Source organism: Diabrotica virgifera, chromosome 6, assembly GCF_917563875.1.
Source record: "Diabrotica virgifera virgifera chromosome 6, PGI_DIABVI_V3a".
NCBI lineage: Eukaryota > Metazoa > Arthropoda > Insecta > Coleoptera > Chrysomelidae > Diabrotica > Diabrotica virgifera.
Window position 1 is genome coordinate 213,965,386 of NC_065448.1, and position 19,896 is coordinate 213,985,281.

Below are 19,896 nucleotides of genomic sequence, written 5' to 3' on the forward strand. Positions count from 1 at the left end.
AATATGTTATAGCCTTATTCTTTAACAATATCGCTGTAATAATGTTGTTGCTAGACAGGTACATTATCATTGTATACAGGGTGTACGAATCAAACTGTTTTTTCTCAAACTTTGGGACACCCTGTGGAATGTTCTAGCTTTTATAAAATACTGAAATTAAAACCCAACTATAGCTTCAGGTTTTCTTAACATTCTGTTTTTTGATTCATTCGCTTATGTTGGATAATAAAAAAGTTAGGCACTTTAACAACTAACCTTGTTTTTCGTCAATATAGGGTGTTTTTAAATAAGTACGGCAAACTTTAGGGGTAATTCTGCATGATAAAATACTGACAGTTTGCTTTATAAACGTATGCCCGCAAATGCTTTGTTTCCGAGATAGGGGGTGTTGAAATTGTTCTTACAAACTGACAATTTATTTATTGGTCTAAAACGGTTTGTAAGAATTTTATATTCACCATTGATGTGCATACGGGATATATCTAAAATGTTTATACCCGTATGCACGCCAATGGTGAATATAAAATTCTTAATTGTATGCCAAAAAAATGCGCAATAACTACCTCTTAAAATCTACCAAATTTTATTTGCATATCACAAACCGTTTTAGAGCAATAAATAAGTCGTCAATTTGTAAGAATAATTTCAACACCCCCTATCTCGGAAACGAAGCATTTACGGGCATACGTTTATAAGGCAAACTGTCATTATTTTATCATGCAGAATTAACTCTTAAAGTTTGGCGTACTTATTTAAAAACACCCTAAATTAACGAAAAACAGGGGTAGTTGTTAAAGTGCCTAACTTTTTTATTATCCAACATAAGCGAATGAAACAAAAAACATAAAGTTAAGAAAACCTAAGGCTATAGTTGGGTTTTAATTTTAGTATTTTATAAAAGCTAGAACATTCCACAGAGTGTTCCAAAGTTTGAGAAAAAAACACAGTTTGATTCGTACACCCTGTATACAATGACAATGTACCTGTCTAGCAACAATATTATTACAGTGATATTGTTAAAGAATAAGGCTATACGGTCTGAGCTTCGCTGGTGTCGCTCCTAGCGGTTACTAATTCAACTTTCACCGGTAATTTTTAAATTTATTAATTAATTGTTATCGCTTAATATTTACAACGCAAAAAAGTCATTAAATTGTAATCGATTTTTTTAAGATTTTGCTAATCATTTTAACGTTTTATTGATAAAATATGAATTTCTTAGTTTGGATACTTTCACAATTATCGTGTAGATGGCGCTAAGATTAATTTATAATTACATATTACGGAACATTAAAAAACTTAAATTCAGTATTTAAAACGTAAGTATATTTAAGGTAAAAATATATACCACAACTATGACCAACTAATATTTTTTATAATTAATGTTTTTAATTTTAATTTTAAATTAATCACTTTGACATATATGTCAAAATTTCCGGTAAACGTTTACAGACTTGTCACTACTGGCGCTCGCGACTTTGTAAATATCCCCTCTACGTACGAGCTCACAGCGTATAACATATTAAAAGAATTACTTAAATCGGACATCAGGTTTAGGAAATACAAGACATTAAAAATGACCAATTTTTTGGGGTGGTGGTTTTTTGTGCCGGTGAGTGTAGCTACTTAATTTGTATGCGTTACAAAATTAATAAATTTGAATATATTTTTTGTTGTGAATGATCATAGAAAAAATTAGGTATATAATTTGCATTTAATTATCATTATGAAGCTCGTATCCGTCATACTTGCATCGTAATGACCATTGACCATCATTAAATGCTTGTTGCGTAATACACTACTTTCTACTCTCATAGTTTAACCCTACGTTAGGCGCGCGGTTATTGCTGACGAGCTTAGTCGCGCGGTCTACGATTGTAGACCAATAGTTTTTTGTCGTATAATACCGGATTTTGACAAAATTAACAAATTAGTGGTTAATAACATGTTTATTTATGTTCGCACTTTGATATTAGATATGTTTTGTTCCTTGGCTTTTCTCATTTTGACAGTGGTAAAATTAAAAACGAGGTCATGCTTTTTTGGGTCTTTATTCGCAAGTAAATGAAAATAATCACAAAAATAAGCTCAATTTAGTGAAAAACACAAATATTTTTTATCTTTGAACTTATAGAATGACCAATAGGGATGAATAATAAAGAATAGAACTAAAAAGTAAAAAAAGAACAAAACTATTAAATGGTCAAAGTGGCACAATTTTAGTCAATCAAACATTCAGTGCAAATATCCCTGAGATGATCCTTGCATGCAAATTTGTCACATCTTTGGCACGCCCTTCTTGTTGACATATTGTAAATTCGTGCACAAATACAACATTGTCCCACGTAATTTGTTCGAATATTAGGGGGAGGGGGTACGACTTCTTGAACTCCGAGCAGTACGCAAGCTCGTCGTCTAAGTTCTCTTAGCAGGGAAGGTATCATCATCATCATCATCCAGCCTCAAAAGTCCACTGTTGAACATAGGCCTCTTCCCCTCGTTTCCAACGCCATCTATCCTGCGCTGCTCACATCCAGTTTTTATTTACCTTTCTTAAGTCGTCAGTCCATCTTGTAGGCGGTCGACCGACGCTTCTCTTGTCTTCTCTTGGCCTCCATTTCAATAACCTCTTAGTCCATCGCCCATCTGTCATTCTCGCTATGTGTCCTGCCCATCTCCACTTCAACATCGCTATCCTCTCGATGACGTCAGTCACCTTTGTTCTTCTCCTGATTGCAGGGAAGGTATAGTTGATCCATATTCAATTTGCGGTTTGATTAGTTCCCATGCTAAGTTTTCATTGAAGTCGCTTCTTGAAACTTTTTCATTTAGGTTATTAGCTTTATATACACAGCAGGCTACATATTAGCTTTATATATACAACTAAAAATTGGAGCGCGCTTAATCGCGCGGTCTACGGTTGTAGACCAGTGCTCTTTGAATAATGGTAAAAAAATAATGCACACAGATCGGCGACGTTTATCGATCTGAAGAGTAAGTGGGAAGTATGAAGTATTAGTGACAGCTACTACGCGGGATGGGGGCGTATGTGCAGTTTTTTGCAATTGGCGACCACTTAAAGGAGAGTGGTCTACGATTGTAGATCGCGCGACTAACGGAGGGTTAATATATCAATTGTCACTACCTGTATCATGATTTCATTATGATACATATTTTCATTACGATACAGATTTTTAACCAATAGGATCGCGGGAGGACGTTCATACTCGAAGATGCCACATGCGCAATGAGCAATGTCAAGTAAAATTCATTCGTCTTAACAGTTTATAATATAAACAAACAATATAGAATATTTAAACAAACTGAAATAATTAATTATCCTTTCCCGTTTTCAGTTCATTTTTAATAAACAAATGAAACAAAGATTTTCTATAATATGCATTGTGACAAAGTAAGTAAATTTGAATTTTAAATATATTATCTGCTATAAATTATCTGACGTTTTTTAGATTTTATTGGGACCGTGCAAGTTCGGAAAAGCGACACCTGGTTTCATAGCTCAGCAACTTTTTTCGCACTTTTAATTATATTGGCCAATTATATTAGTCCTGGTTGCTAGATAATTGTCAAGGCCGTAGCACAAAAAAAATTATAAGAAGAAAAAGTAAGATGAGGTTATGTTATTAAAAGGTAAACAATTGTATGTAGTAAATAAAATTAGTTATTAAAAAGTCGTCCCAGGAACGCAACTCATAAATATTGGCAATATCATTTTAAAGTCTTCTACTTTAAAATGTATAATATATGTCCGAATTGACGATATAAATAAGTCAGATTAAATAAATTATTAGAATAATTTTTTACTAAGCAACATTTTTGTTTAATTTAGTTGCATTTTGTATTTTGACAACGACACCCGATTTGGGCGACGAAACGTTAATAAAATTATTTTTTTTTTCAATTTAATTGTGGCTTATTTCCAGTGGCGGCTGGTCTGTAAGTGAAGGGGGAGGTCATATCCGGTGGTTCAAGATTTTTTTGGAAAAACAAGACTTACAAATCCCATTTTAAATAATTTCTTATTCCATCATCTGTATTGGTTTCTTATAACTTATTTTGCAATATGTTGTTTAAATTTAAGCAATCTTTATTTGACAAGTAAATATGAAATAAGTAAAAGGAACAAGTCTTCATTACTAATTGTCAAATAAATCAGATAAATAGTATGATATTATATGTAATTATAACAGCCAGAATATCAACAAACTACTTAAACTCAAAACCTAAAATAAATAAAAACTTAAATTTTTATGCGGATTTAAAAAGTAAATCGATTCCTCTGGCCTTAGATTTTGCGAAATGATCGATCACTTGCTCGTTGAAATTTGTGATCGTTCGAATTAAAGATTTCTCCATAGTTAACATAGCTAAAGCACACAACCTGTCCTCTCCCATAGTATTTCTTAAAAACGTCTTGATGCGTTTTAACGTAGAAAAGCAACGTTCACTTTCCACTGTAGTCATCACTTCAAGTTCGGTTTTCAGTTTGAAATAGTTTATAAGTAAATAGTGACTTTGACTAACTTTAGTGTATCTTCGGGAAATTTTTTCCTGTATTGTTCCTGTGTATAAACCTTTCAGCATAAAAAAGTTGAGCAATCACAAGATGTTCACTAAAAGTAAATCGATGTTGAATTTCTGATAAAACGATATCACACACTTCCAGTGAAGTTTGACGTTTTGAGTCCTCATGTCTTGGCCGTTTATTAGAAACTGTCGTGCACAACGATGAGGGCTGTGAAGAATTGCTTAATACTTTGGCTCTGATTTTTTCAATGCACTCTTTAAACTTTTCAATATAGTTTTTAATATTTAAAACATCGATATTACGTTTCTGAAGTTGATTAAACAATATGTCACAATGCGGCATAATCATATGGAAAAAATCTAACCAATATAAGAAATCAGTATTTTTTAAGTAATTTTTCAATCCAATGGCTTGACTTAAAGTATTATTATCGTCTTCATTTTCTATAATTTTTTCCAAGCAAGCTAGAATATCTTTTTGATATAAAAATACAGTTTCTACGCATCGTGCATTAAAGTACCATCTGGTTGGCGCTGCTTTAGGTAGTCCTTCACAACTTCGTCCAAAACCGCTGTCCTCTTAGGAGATTTTCCAAAAAATGAAAAGCTGTGTAAACTGGCAAATAATACCTTTACACTCTTGTTCTGTCCAACCGCTTTTTGTAAAATTAAGTTTAACTGGTGGGCATAGCAGTGTATGAAAGTATCTGAGTGATATTTTTGTCTTACTTTGTTTTGAACACCACCAAATTTTCCACTCATAACGGAAGCTCCATCGAAACTTTGAGCGACTAGTTTTTCTGGAGTTTTATTTATTTCTAAACTGTCCAATTCATCCATAATAACGTTGGCCAGATTTTCTGCTTTAGTTCCTATCGGATTAATAAATTTCCAGAACCTTTCGTGCACATTACCATTTAATACGTAGCGAAAAATAATGACCACCTGTGTTTTATTTGAACTATCTGTAGTCTCATCTGCTTGAACGGCAAGAAAATCGGATTGTTGAATTTCAGATTTTATTTTATGATGTACGACAGCCAACATTGACTCTAGTAAATCATTTTGTATTGACTTCGATATACCTTTAAAAACTGAACTTTTGTCTAGATGTTCTTTAAAAATCGAATCCAGTTCTGATACGAAATTTACTAAACCGCGAAATACACCGGAATTTTCAGATAATTCCGTTTCATCATGGCCTCTTAACGCGAGTTCAAACGCTCCGCAGAACTTCATACAGTCAATAATATTATTTAAAATGTATCGGTTTTTTGTTACATTGTCATTAAAAATTTTAATTGATTGTCTATACGCACTATCTAATTACATTCGGATGTCGGCACGGCCCCAGAGTTGCAAAAGACATGGCACTTTCGATGTGATTACCAGACAAATAATGTTTTTTTATTTTATCTTTCAAGTGTTTTAAATCAGTAACCCCCGTTTTGCACCACACTGGATCGTTAGAAAATAGTAAACACGGAAAACAATAAAATGCATTCGATACCTGACATCCACAAAGCCAGTCTGACAATTCATACATATTTTGGCGAAAATACCGATGAACAGGTTTATTTTTGTCCATTGTAGTCTGTTTGATTTCAAGACACGGTTTTGGAATTCCGCAATCTTTAAACTTCAAACGTTCATTAAAATTTAATTTCACTTGGCGTTGGAGTTCATTTATACTAACCACTACCGACATTTTATAAAAATCTATAATAAAATAATATTAATCTCACGAACGCACTTAACTTAACTTTGTAAATTCCGAACTAATCTTACTCCCTGCGTAGATAGTCACGTCTCAACCGTAGATAAGATAGAAACTGAGAGATTTTAGTCTCAACAACGAAAACGATACCTACGGTCTACGGTCAATGACCACGATTTGGTATTAACTTGCATATAAGTGCGTATTTTCGTGAACGTTCGGATTCCCAGTGGTGAATGTTCGTATTTAGCTGTTTAAGAGTAATATTGCGGTAGTTTCAGTCAAAGATAAATTTGGCTTTTCGGTACCGTCAAACAGCTCGTATTTCATGTTTATTTATCGGTAATCTTTTGGCGGCATCTTTGTCGCTATATTTTACAACAACAAAATGACTGAAAAGTCAATACAATAAAAGCAAAATTTAACTTTGAACAATACTATTGTATTCCGAACATTTTTAATACAGAAAATTTTCTTTTTTTAAGGAAATAATTACATTATAATCGTTTGATTGTACAATTATTACAGGGAGGTCATTGGCCAATTGACCTAAAGGGATAACCGCCACTGCTTATTTCCCATCTAAATAGTTAATTTACTCCTATTAGTTTAAGATATTCACTTCTATCGCGAAGTTCTTTTTTGACATGGAAATTTCGGCCAATCAAAACAAATTTTTATAAATTTTGTGGAAGTGTAGAAAAAAAAAGTTTTCAGTATTTTATTCTTAGATAAAATGAACTTCCATCAAGTAACAGTCGAATCCATCATTTACATGATGTAGGTATATTTTATCATATTCTATGAATATTAAAAAAGAGTGTTGTGCTTCAGGTTATTAACAAATATTTTGGCGAGATTTTAAAGTTTTTTTTCTAGATTTATTGGTATTGTTGGTAATCTCTTTCATGCAGTGCTACTTTTGCTTGAAAACAGCTCTGACAATGGATTGAGTCGAAAGCTATAGACTAGAAATTTAAATTTCATTTTAAGATTTCGGAATTATACAAAAAATATACGTCTTTTCAAATTAAATCAGGTACCTTCTAATCAAATACGAAGTACTTACTTAAACGAAAATTATAAAGTTATATTGCAATCATGATCTGAACATGGAAATGAAAGCCAAAATACAAATATGTATTCTCCATGAACATTTTCAAAAATGTACAAAAATATTCAAATCTCTTAAATATTTCAGGGATCGTTATATTCGCGTGACATAGGTAAACAGTTGATCAATGATATGTTATTTATTTAGTAGGAAAAACAATATATCTTACCTGGCCCTAAAAATTCCTGTTTACACTCCTTATCTAGGAAGCCTGAAGATTGAGGTATAATTTCCATTCCGCCTAAAATATGTTTTTAATTGAGTTAATTGTTATCTATTTACAAATAGCCCAGTCGGGATAGCATTTGACCTTGCATTACGAGCTGCCCCAAATTTTATTTCTCTAATCGTTAGTAAGTGTCAATAGTAGTGTAAATTTAAAATCTCGACTGAATTCCACCGTTGCGTTCGCCGCCATCTTTATTTTAAACGAGAACCGTTTTTGCTCAATATCTCCTTCATTTTCAACTTTTCGACAAAAAGTGTAGAAACTGAGATTGTTGAAAATGCGATTTTCTATAATTTCGTTTATTATAATTTTTTCGTGCGGTCGATATTTTCCGAGTTATGGGGGGAAGATAGTGACAGTTTGAGCATAATTATTGAATTATTGGATTATCTCGTTTATTATTCGTTTTACAACAAATAAGTACCTATACAAAAATGAAGGGAATTATATTTTGTACGATTTTAATCTTTTTCATTTTTTTGGTAAAATCAATATTTAAGGTAGTAGGTATGCGGTAAAGGTGCGAGCGTAAGACCTGATTGATTTTATAGCAATTGTTTTTGTTCAATATCTCCGCCATTTTCAACTTTTCGATAAAAAGTGTAAGGACTGAAATTGTTGCAATTACGATTTACTACAACTTTTCGAGAGAACCAGTGGCGGGTCTACGAGTGGGGAAATAAGGAAATTCCCCCCAACAGAGCCCAAAATTAAAAAAAAAAATGTTAAAATATATATTAGCTGACATGAAACTGAAAATATGGACAGACAACTTCAACCCATAAAACAGGCTAATTAATAAAATTAAGTGAAATTAATGCATATAAGTTATTATGTATGTCTCTTATGTACTTACTTTGGTTGGTGTTTCATTAGGAGTTTCAAAAATTGTATAAAATATAATTCTCTTTATTTTTGTTTATATACAATGATGTCGTAAAGTTAATAATAAATGAGACAATTCAATAATTATACTTTCCCTCCGCTTCCACTATTTTCCCCTTTAACTCGGAAAATATTGATTGCATAAAAAATTATGAAAAATAAATTGTAGGAAATTACATTTCCAACAATTTTAGTTCCTACCCTTTTTGTCGAAAAGTTGAAAATGACGGAGATATTCAGCAACAACAGTTCTCCTTTAAAATCAATATGGCGGTTAATGCAACCGCGAAATTCAGTCGAGATTTTAAATTTACACTAATATTGATCTCCCCTAAAGGATAGAGTTATAAAATTTGTGGCAGCTCCACAGGACAAGATTCAACTCAATAATTATGCTCCCCCACCTCTTTTTACTATTTTCCCACTTAACTCGGAAAATATCAACTACATAAAAAAAATTTTAAAGAGAAATTATAGGAAATCATATTTGGAACAATTTTAGTTGAAAATGGTGTAGATATTGAACAAAAACATTTGCTTTTAAATCAATCAGATCTTACGCTCGCGCGATTACCGCATACGTACTACCTTAAACATTAATTTTAGCAAAAAATGAAAAAAAATCAAAATTGTGTAGGATTTAATTCTTTTCATTTTTGTATAGGTACATTTTTGTCGTAAAACTAATAATAAACGAGATAATTCAATAATTATGCTCTAACTGCCTCTATTTTCTGCCATAACTCGGAAAATATTGGCCGCACGAAAAAATTGTAACAATAGAAATTATAGAAAATCACATTTTTAACAATTTTGGTTCTCATACTTTTTATCGAAAATTTGAAAATGACGGAGATATTGAGCCAAAACGGTTCTCGTTTAAAATCAATATGGCGGCTAACGCAACGGCGGAATTTAGTCGAGATTTTAAATTTACACTACTATTGACCCCCCCCTAAAGATTAGAAAAATAAAATTTGGGACAGCTCCTAATTCAAGGTTAGGCTTGTTATTCGTCTAACCCGACTGGACTAAAATATACCTATAGAGCGTTTCACGTTAAGAATGGAACGTTGCTTAGATAGGCTAATGTATTTCTTATGGAAGAGAGAAGCGCGCCGATGCCATGTCGTACTCGATAGAATTGATCGTATATCGTCGAGTAACCACACGTGCCCGAAAGGTTTGGCAACACTGATCTCCATAAGCGCAATGTTCTATTGTTAACGTGAAACAAAGTATAGAGGACAATTACTAATTTAAGTCTAAACTACATATCAATATCTCTGTATCTGTAGAGTAGGGAGGGTAAGTCAAGTCCCACAGCACTTAGGCTACAATTGACCTATTGTGCATCCTCCCAGGTCCCAGGGGGTTGTCGTCCTTTCCGCGATTGTTGCAGTTGACCAGCCAAAAAGATCACCAGACCCTAAGAGTCTTACGTCTGCTGCCTTCCTAGCTAGCTGGTCAGCAATGCGGTTGCCTTTATTTCCATTGTGTCCTTTAACCTACCTCAGGATGATGTTGTTACCATCCGAAGCTTGGGCTAATGACTCATGACACTCCATTACTAGCCCTGATATGACATGTGGTCTGTTTGTAGCGTTCCGCTACGTTTACGAGTAGCCACTCCCGACAACCGTAATAATTAACATCGAATAACAAAAAGTTACCTTACGATCGAGGTAGGAAAATGAAAACAGAATTAGTGCTAGCTAACCAACGACTTAAGTAGGTCAAATACAGACAAATATGTGTTGGAGAAAAAACGGCAGATGTCATACATAAAAGAATAGGAGATATTCAATAAATCTATTTTGGAATTGCAATTACAAAGCAAGCTAAATATATCTGTAAAGATATAATATACCTAAAATGAACGTCTGGTAAGTGATTTTATTTTAAAATTTCTTTTGGAAATTTAGGAAACACATATATCAAAATGAATAATTTTATACCTTAAAAAGTCAAATCTAGCAAAGTTACTTTTAGAAATATATTACTTAAGTAATAATGTAATTTCATTTTGCATAAATGACCTTCCCATTTATGTGGAAGAATATGTTCGGTTATCTTTTGTAACCGGTCTGTCTCACCTTGTATCCAGGAAAAAATTTCTAGATACCTAATGAGAACCTCTCTTTTTAGCCGTACCTAGAGAATTATAAAATAGAACCAAGCTTTTAATATCCCACAAAGACAACTTATATGGAAAATGTACTAAGAATAACATGCCTATTAATTATCCGGAACGTAAATCTTCCCCAAGATGTGTATACTCATAGAGCCGCTTACCGTCTGATAAACCGGCACGTCCATAAGCCAACACTTGGAATTAGAGCTGAAGGAATTTCATCTAGATTGGAACAAAGATAAGTGTACTTAATTAATGTTCTCATTTATAGACCGAATTGTGTTCCGCAATATATTATATATTTATTGGACATTTGTTGTTAAGTACTAGATTATTTTTTTTAACTTCCCTTATCATATCTTTTACTATCGGTTGTGTCTACACAACAAATAATATTTTGTCAATTTTTCATCTAAATCTCAATGCATGTAAGGGAACATAAGTACTTATAGACCTAAAGCATTGGTCTCTATAGCGTTCATTACATAATAACTTAGGTATTGTGGTAGATAATATACAAGTATATTAATACGGTCTTATGAAGAATATCATCTGGTTCTGTTGACTAGCACTCACTATTGTTTTTCTGTCTCTTTATTGTTTGTATCTGAAAGAAACGTAAACTCATAGAAATCATTTAATAGTCGGAAACTTTTACGTTATCTGCTTATATCTTGGCAACCAAAATTTTAACATTACTCATATTCATTATTTATATTATTAATTAAATTTTACTATTATATATTCATCTTGCAAGCCAATGTTTTACATTATTATACATTATTTATATTTTTAGCTAGAAATTTTACATTATATATATATATATATATATATATATATATATATATATATATATACATTAGTTACCAAAATCTTACTTTACATATATCTAGGTATTTTTTTTACACAATAAAAATAAGGTATACCTATTGGGTTTGTATCATTTCACCTGCACCTGATATCTCTCAACCATATGTGTTCATATAATATTTTATTTCAGGATTAAGTTATTTGGATTGTTTATATCTTTCTCCTTATTTCTCTCTCTCTCTCTCTCTCTCTATATCTCTCTCTCTTTCTATATATATATATATATCTCTCTCTATATCTCTCTCTCTATATATATCTCTCTCTATATCTCTCTCTCTCTCTTTTCTAGTCTCCCACACTGTTCTATCAACGAAGTAAAGGCTCTAAAAGGCATTTACTTCTGGCGCCCATCTTTGGTTTATTGATCATAGGTCAGTTCTTTTCTTTTAAGTATTTCATTACTTTAATTTTTCTGGTTTCTTCCTTTATCACTATCTCTTTCTCCCCTAAACAACAGCACGAAAATAAGCCGATCTCCACTTCCTGAGCTTTTACGTCTCATCCTCATCCTCATAAATAATTTGTTATCTTCATTCTAATTTTAACTTGTTAAGTCGTTTCTCACTACCCCTTTCTTTCATCAATCAAATTTTAGTACAAAAAAAAAATATAACCCTACTATAAGGGTTACATGTTCAGTGTTAGTAGCGCTTGTCTGTTGTCTGTGCAGATTATTATGGTTTTACTGGCTATACCTTTCCGGGTTATCTCTTTTGCGGCTATGGCCATGGAGATACCAGCCAGTTCAGTCGGAACTAGGCTGGCATTTTTGCCCATACCCCATTTTATACTAAGGTTCAGTGATCTGGAGTATATCCCGCATCTTGAGCCTTCTTCGGTTTTGGAGCCATCGGTGTAGATGCAATATGCATTTGCCACGTTCGACTCCCTATGTTGTGTTGTTTCGATTTTGTAGGGTTTGTCGAAGAAAAACGTAAGTTTAATTGAGTCGCACCCATGGCCCGCATGTAGCTGGGGCAGTGCCTCCAGCTCACCCCGCCAGAAACGACATCTCAATTGTCCCATGCCTACATCAAGGTTTGCACCCGCTGATCGCAATCTCATCATCGTCATCAGCGCCACCTCTTTGACATATATGTCTAAAGGGGTGATGCCAATGGGCAACTCCATTGTAGCACTTGGTGTTGTTTTCATGACACCTGTTATATTTAGGCAAGCCATACGTTGAATATGGTTTAGTTTGTTGATCGCTGTTGCCTGTAGCACTTTTGGTACCCAAGCAATGGCTCCGTAAGTTAGCATTGGCCTAATGACAGTAGTGTAGATCCAGGCGACCACCCTGGGCGAAAGGCCCAAGTGCGTCTGACCGTTCGCCGACACTGTTCATAGGCAATATATGCTCTTTCAGCTCTTCTATCTATTTAAGTGAGAGTTCTACATATTGATAAAATAACCAAGATCGGAAATGACAAATCAAAGAAGAACAAGCAGTAAGAATAATTCAACAGAACAAAAACAGGAATTGCTTATAAACAAAACTGTAATAGCAGTACATACTAAGCAAAACAACCAACCTAGCAGGACATTATTCGAAAAATGGCAACTAAAATGAAATATACACACATTCTGAGCTAAAACTAGATTTCTGATTCTAAAATGGATTCGTTTTTTAGATTTCAGTAAATCAAAAATAAAGAAAGTAATTACACAAAGAAAAATAACAAACATGTGAAGTTTGTAACGTTACAATAAACAGGGCTATATACAGGGTCAAAATAAGAAAACTTTACTCAATTTCCGGTATAACCGGAAGTGGGAGGAGGCTCGAAATGCCACTGTGCATTTCTATTTTTGAAAAGCAACTGGACGACCACCGGCAAATTCATAGAGGCCTAAATTGCGTAGAACATGCCCGTTACAATATTTGCTGCATTCCCTATGCCATACACATTTTACAACATGTTGCCAATTTGCATAAAACAAGCTCAATAATAGACAATATTTTTTTGCATTAGTCGTTTTAATTTATAGAACACAACATGAAATAACTAAGCATAAACTACAATTCATCGAATAAGTCGATTTTTTTGCTCTCAAGTGTATAATAATCTAACAAAAGCGCAATATATTACCTGACAATTCCTTGATGTCCGTTGCTGGATATAATCTGGTTGCCAGCCCTTCGATATCGTTATCATCCCTAACGTCGTCTGCATCGTCACTTAAATAATCGGGTAACTCAAGTTTAGGTTCGAAATTTTTGGCAATCTCTTTTGTCTTCTCTTCGCTCACGATATCTTTTATTCCGTGAGAATTCACAGCCTCGTCTTGCCTTTCAGAATTTAGTTCTGTATCGTCTTTACAAAGTTTTTTTGCTAAAATAAAATAAAAAATGCTTTACATTATACAGTCAGCCACTATATTCATTAAGGTCAAACATGCACGTTAAGTGCAGTTCCAGATTCATCGGCTGGAGAAAGAGGGGGTGAGTTTAGTTGATAGGCGGCCTCGGCACGCCTGTGACTGAATCCGACACACCTGGGATACCTTCCCAGACGGTCTTTTGAAGATTCTCACTTCAAAAAAAAAGAGGCAATATTCGTTAGATTTTCTGAAAATGCTAAAATAGAATGTACCTGATAATAAACGGGTCTTATTGACAGAGTATAAGATGACTTTTCTAGAGTCTGGATATTAATACCTGTAGTACTTAGACGCAAGTATAAGCTGGAGATCCTATGACTGGATTTTTGCTAATGCACGATAATGCTCTGCTCTACATGGCTGTGGATTTTATTCAGTAACTTGATGAAGTGAGAATTACAACTTTAGAGAGTCCTCTCTCCACTCCTACGTCATGCTCCTCCAAAAATATAGTTTCTAAAAAACTAGGATAAGATCTGCCTTCTTTGATTTTTCTCTTTTTTATTTTCCATGTATGTTTCTTTCATGATTATTGATGAATCTTTCTCCCACAAAGAAACTGTTGCATTCACAGGGTATTTTATAGATGCAACTCTTTGATCTTCCTTGTGTGTTCTTGGGTTTGATTTTGGACAGGATAGATTTCAGTGTATTGGTTGTTTTGAATGTTGTTGTGATCTACCTATTCTACTATTTTTAATTTTTCTGATGTCCCTTACATAATATTATGGTATTATTGCCATCTTTGAACCCCTTCTTGTGAGTGTTTCTGGACCTGTTTCTAACCGCGTTACAAGCCTCTCACAAACAAGATGGTCAGGAAGACCTAAACGAGAAAGAGTTAGAAATGGAATGTCTACATTTAACAGAATACTTGAAAATTAATCAGTAAAAATGAAGGAACTAATAGTATTCTGGAAATATATTATCTTTTAAAAGAGACCAAAATTGAAGACATCTTTCCTAATGAAGAAATGGCACTGAGAATCTTTTTAATCATGATGGTAACAAACTGCAGTGGGGAACGCTCCTTCTCCAAATTAAAACGAATAAAAAATAAATTAGGATGTGTAGGATTCGTTAAAGACAATCTTAATAAAAGTCCGTGTGATGTTTAACAGTTTTAATTAATAAAATAGATAACTAAATTATAGATACAATTAAATTGACGAAATGTAAAAGTGTTTGTGTAATTGTGACTAACATTTTACGAGTTCTCACAAAAGAAAATGTCTTTGAAATAATCGCGTTTATCTACTTAATAGGTATATGACCGGCTTGTCAATATATAAGTACGTCTTAAACTGCGCGTCCTTTCGATTATTGCCAAATACAACGTCTTTCCTCAAAATCTCAAAACCGAGTGCCTCTCGCACTCCTACGCTAAAACAAACTCTCTTACATCTCTTACATCGCTTTTCTGTTTTCCCCTGAGAACCAACCTATTAAAATTGGATCAAAGTATGTACCGACTTTTTCCAATAAACGAAAACTATTAAAATTAGTCAAGGCGGCTACTTATGTTTATCTTGCGTCTCAGATAACTCCGATTCCAAATCCCCAAGCCGATCCGCACATGTGTTCTTATGCGTGAGACTCTTATTTCGTTTTCATAATAATAATTAAGAAAATTATATACAGGAGTCTTAAAAATTAAGGTAAAATATTTACAATTCTACAGAAGTACAATGCTTCAAGAGAGTTTAAACAGTTTGTCGCTAATGTCAATAGATTGTGATATGCTCGAAAACATAGACTTTGAGTATGTGATTAATGACTTAGCTCAACTCAAATCTCCAAGGGTGCCTCTTCAATCAGCATAGATAGGTACTTATGAGGATTAATGGTGGATGCTAATTACTTTGTGTATATTACATTATTTTTTTTCTATTTATAATATGTACATAATATCTAAAGTTACTGTAAGGGAAAAAAAATAAAGCTAAAACTGAATTTCTATCTACTGTTATATTCCTATTTGACATGAGAAATAAAAGACTATATTTATATTTAAAATTCAAATTAAAATAAAAATTTTCATTTTTTTCAACCACGAGGATATAAATTTTGAACACCCTGTATAAGACAAATTTTGTAAAAATAGTTATAGCTAGTTTTTAAGAAAGTGTTTTCGCAGAATTGTTTACTAGCCCCAGGAACAATGCTTTATAAGTAAGCAATTAGGGTGATGGTTTAAGAAAGTGTTCTTTGAACTGTTTATCAAAACCACGGACATTATATTTTATTAAACAAAGAATAGGTCATTAAGTTTTTCAAGAAATGCGGGTAGGTAACTCATTAGCCGAACGGTACATAATAGATAGTTAAAATATACCTGTGTATTAAGATTCTTAAAACATAGGTAAAAATATGATTAGTGTAGAAAATAGAATTAAAATAGTCGGAATATTATTTTTTCTTGGAAATCCATAAAGACATGTTTAGAAAAGGAAAGAGTTTGTGGTAAATACGCCATGATCGAAATTTGTTTTTGATTGGTTGGAAAATGCATTCTGGAGGCGAACGATTTGGAAGGATGAGAATGAATGAGGAGAGAGAGTCAGTCTGTTTTGTTGGATCAAATGGAGAAGTCCAGTTTTGAATGCAGTGTACAAAAAAGTAAAACGTCTTTTGGTTTTTTGGAAAAGTGACAAGCATCATATCGTGGAACGAGTAATAGGCCAAGTCGAGAGATGATATAACTCCTTGAGTCTAAAGTATCCAGTGTTTGTTTTAAGTATTTCAAAAAGTTGGAATACTGCATCAGGAGAGAGCCGGAACGAGTACTGTACGAGGCATAGTGAGGAAAGGTGAGAACGAGTTTGCAGAGGAGCAGGGACATTATTGGAAAACGTGGACGAGTTTCTTTGGATCGCAATACTAGCAAGGAAGGAAACGTGTTTTGTGTGAAGACATTGTCGAATCATCAGCAAAGGTCAGTTTTATTTTTTGTTGAGACATGAATGTATGGTTTTACGTATTAAATACCAGTGTATATTGAACTACACATTTCACTATTATAAAATCATCAAACCTAAATCAATTTCGTTACTTATAAATCATTCTAGTGATTTTTTTATACAATAATATTGATAAAATATTTTTTTATAAATATCAAAGAAATTTTGAACAAGTAGAACATCCTGTATAGCAGAGGTAGAGAGATTAATAATTAATTATTTAAAAACAAATTTGGAGACAAAAAAAAATAAGATTCCTATTTTCATAATTGTTAGATAAAATAAAGATAGAAGAATAATTGAAATTTGCAATATTAAAACATTTATTTCCATTAGATAAAATAAACGACTTTTATAATTTCTAATTGAAATTCATATGTGTATTATTCTATTCTCTTTTATCTATCCCTATTAGGAAGCCATTGAGAAATATTTTGAAGCCACGAAAGTAAGTATTGATAGCATAATTTAGCCCTGAGATTTACAATTTATTTATGTTTGATTTGTTTTGATTAATGAGATAATTAATTGATTAATTAATCAAAGTAGATCATAACACTACGTATGTTCTTTTTCTATTCTAACAAAACAGTGCTTTATTATAGGCTAGGGGCTCCATTGTCCTAATGTGCCCAAGGCCTCTAATAGGTGAAAGACGGCCCTGGAATTAACACTATTAATTATTTTGTGTAGAAAATGTTGATTGATTTACTTCTTTCAAAAATCTGAATCCTATAAAGAAAATATTTCTCCAGAAAGATATTTTTAAGCTTGAATTTTTATTCTGAATTGTTTGTAAGAATGTTCCAGATTTAATGTTTATTAGATATGTCTTCACTGAATAAACTGTATTAGTCCAGAAAGCCACTGCGCATCCGCTAGGAAAAATATTCTGATTTGGATTTTTTGCACAATCTTACTCAAAAAGGACTCCTTTAAACAAATTTGCATGTTACCAGGACCAAAAGGTGGTCAAAAATTTTTTAAACGTTTTTTTTTGTTTTTTTTCATTCCAAAGAGAAAAGGTCTTTAGTGACTTTTCTCTAAAAATGATAGTTTTTGACACATAAGCGATTAAAAATTGAAAAATTGCGAAATCGGCCATTTTTAACCCTCAAAAACTATGTGAAAAACTGAAAATTTGAATGTTGCCAAGGTAGGTAGATATTCTTTAAACATCGATTAATGAAATCCCGAAGAGTTTTTTGCAATACAATATTCAAAACTCCTTTGTTTTTTAATTGATAATCAAGCGTGCGCGACACTATTTTCCACCGTTGCATGTGTATACAGTATGGTGCAAATGAAAGGAATAAATTCGTTTTTTCGTAAACCGGCGACTTTAGCCCGTTGTCCTAGGTGAACGACAAACGCGACAACGCGACACGACGCGACGCGACGCGAAAATATCAAGTAATGGTTGTATTTGTGTGTGGCCTACGTTTGCGTGTTAATTAGTGTACGACAAGACGCGACGAAGTGCGAACTTGTTTTGTTCGCGATGAGACACGACGCAGTGTGACGCCCCATTGCTTTTTTCAATTCAAATTATGCTACGCAATAGTTTTTAAAATAAATAAAAGCTAACAGTAACTATATTATAGTACCAGTGTTTTCCATTAACATACCTTAAAGTCAGTAACAGCCTCTCTTCAATAGAAATTGGTTTTTGAAAATTACTGATTGACAGTTCAATACTGGGTTTAACAGCTGCAATAATATAATCGAAAGTGCTTGGTAATAAGCCACAATACTCTTTAAATCAACGTGGATTATTTTTTCTTAATTTCGAATATAAATGAATTTATAAATGAAATTTATAAATGAATAAACACTCCAAATTTATTTCACTCTCAATATATCATATTTGTTGTCTTTCTTCTTCGTTTATGGAATTTTTTTAAAGCTAAGTATTTAAAATATAAATTTTCCAGTAACACTGCAGTATACTTCCCCATACTTAAGAATAGTAATGAATAAAAATTGTCACGTTTGTCCGAGGTTCAGCGATGGAAAGCGACGCTACATAAGCCACACGTCGCGTGAATTACTGGTCGCATCGTATCCCAACGCATCGCGTCGCGTCCTTTTCCGTCGCTCACCTAGGACAACGGGTTAGGAAAAAACTCGAAACAGGTCGATTTTTATTTTTAAGTTATGATATTGTGGCATATATGGTATACTAACTAGTGACGTCATCCGTCTGGGCGTGATGACGTAATCGATGATTTTTTTAAATGAGAATAGGGGTCGTGTGGTAGCTCATTTGAAAGGTTCTTCAATTCTCTATTCAGTAATGTAAACACTTACATAATTATTTATACAGGGTGTCCAAAAAAAAGATTGTAATTAAATTATTTGACAAAAAAAGAAGTAGAGGGACACCCTGTATAAATATTTATATAAATGTTTATATTACTAAATAGAGAATTAAAAAACCTTTCAAATGAGCTAGCACACGACCCCTATTCTCATTTAAAAAAATCATTGATTACGTCATCACGCCCAGATAGATGACGTAACTAGTATACCATATATGCTACAATATCATAACTTAAAAATAAAAATCGACCTGTTTCGGGATTTTTCCTTAAAGTCGCCGGTTTACGAAATAACGAATTTATTCCTTTCATTTGCACCATACTGTCGATGTCGGTGGAAAATAGTGTAGCGCACGCTTGATTAGCAATTAAAAAACAAAGGAATTTTGAATAGTTTATTGCAAAAAACTCGGGATCTCATCAATCGATGTTTAAAGAATATCTATCTACCTTGGCAACATTCAAATTTTCAGTTTTTCACATACACACACCGGCAAAATTAGCTGAACACGTTAAAAATGGGACATGTTTGATGTCTCGTATTTCATAAACCAGTGGTCCGATTTGTGTGATTATTTTAGTATGTTATAGCCTTATTATTTAAGAATGTCGTTGTAATAATATTGTTGCTAGACAGGTAAATACCATTTTATACCGGGTGTACCAATCATACTGTGTTTTTTTCTTAAAGTTTGGAACACCCTGTGGAATATTCTAGCATATGTAAAATATT

At 33.0% G+C, this 19,896-nt stretch overlaps 1 protein-coding gene across 3 annotated transcripts in view; it reads right to left on the bottom strand.

Moving 5' to 3' along the window:
- LOC126887197 (protein abrupt-like) overlaps positions 1–19,896 on the bottom strand; it is a 285,519-nt gene that overhangs the window by 249,521 nt on the left and 16,102 nt on the right. For all 3 annotated transcript variants that reach the window (XR_007698978.1, XM_050654591.1, XM_050654592.1), the window contains exons 4-5: positions 13,591–13,833; positions 7,549–7,620 (exon numbers count right to left, since the gene is read on the bottom strand). Coding sequence is in view for 2 of the 3 variants with exons in the window: in XM_050654591.1 (XP_050510548.1) it covers positions 7,549–7,620; positions 13,591–13,833 (315 nt within the window). In the remaining variant the exon portion in view is untranslated. The remainder of the gene's footprint in view (positions 1–7,548; positions 7,621–13,590; positions 13,834–19,896) is intronic.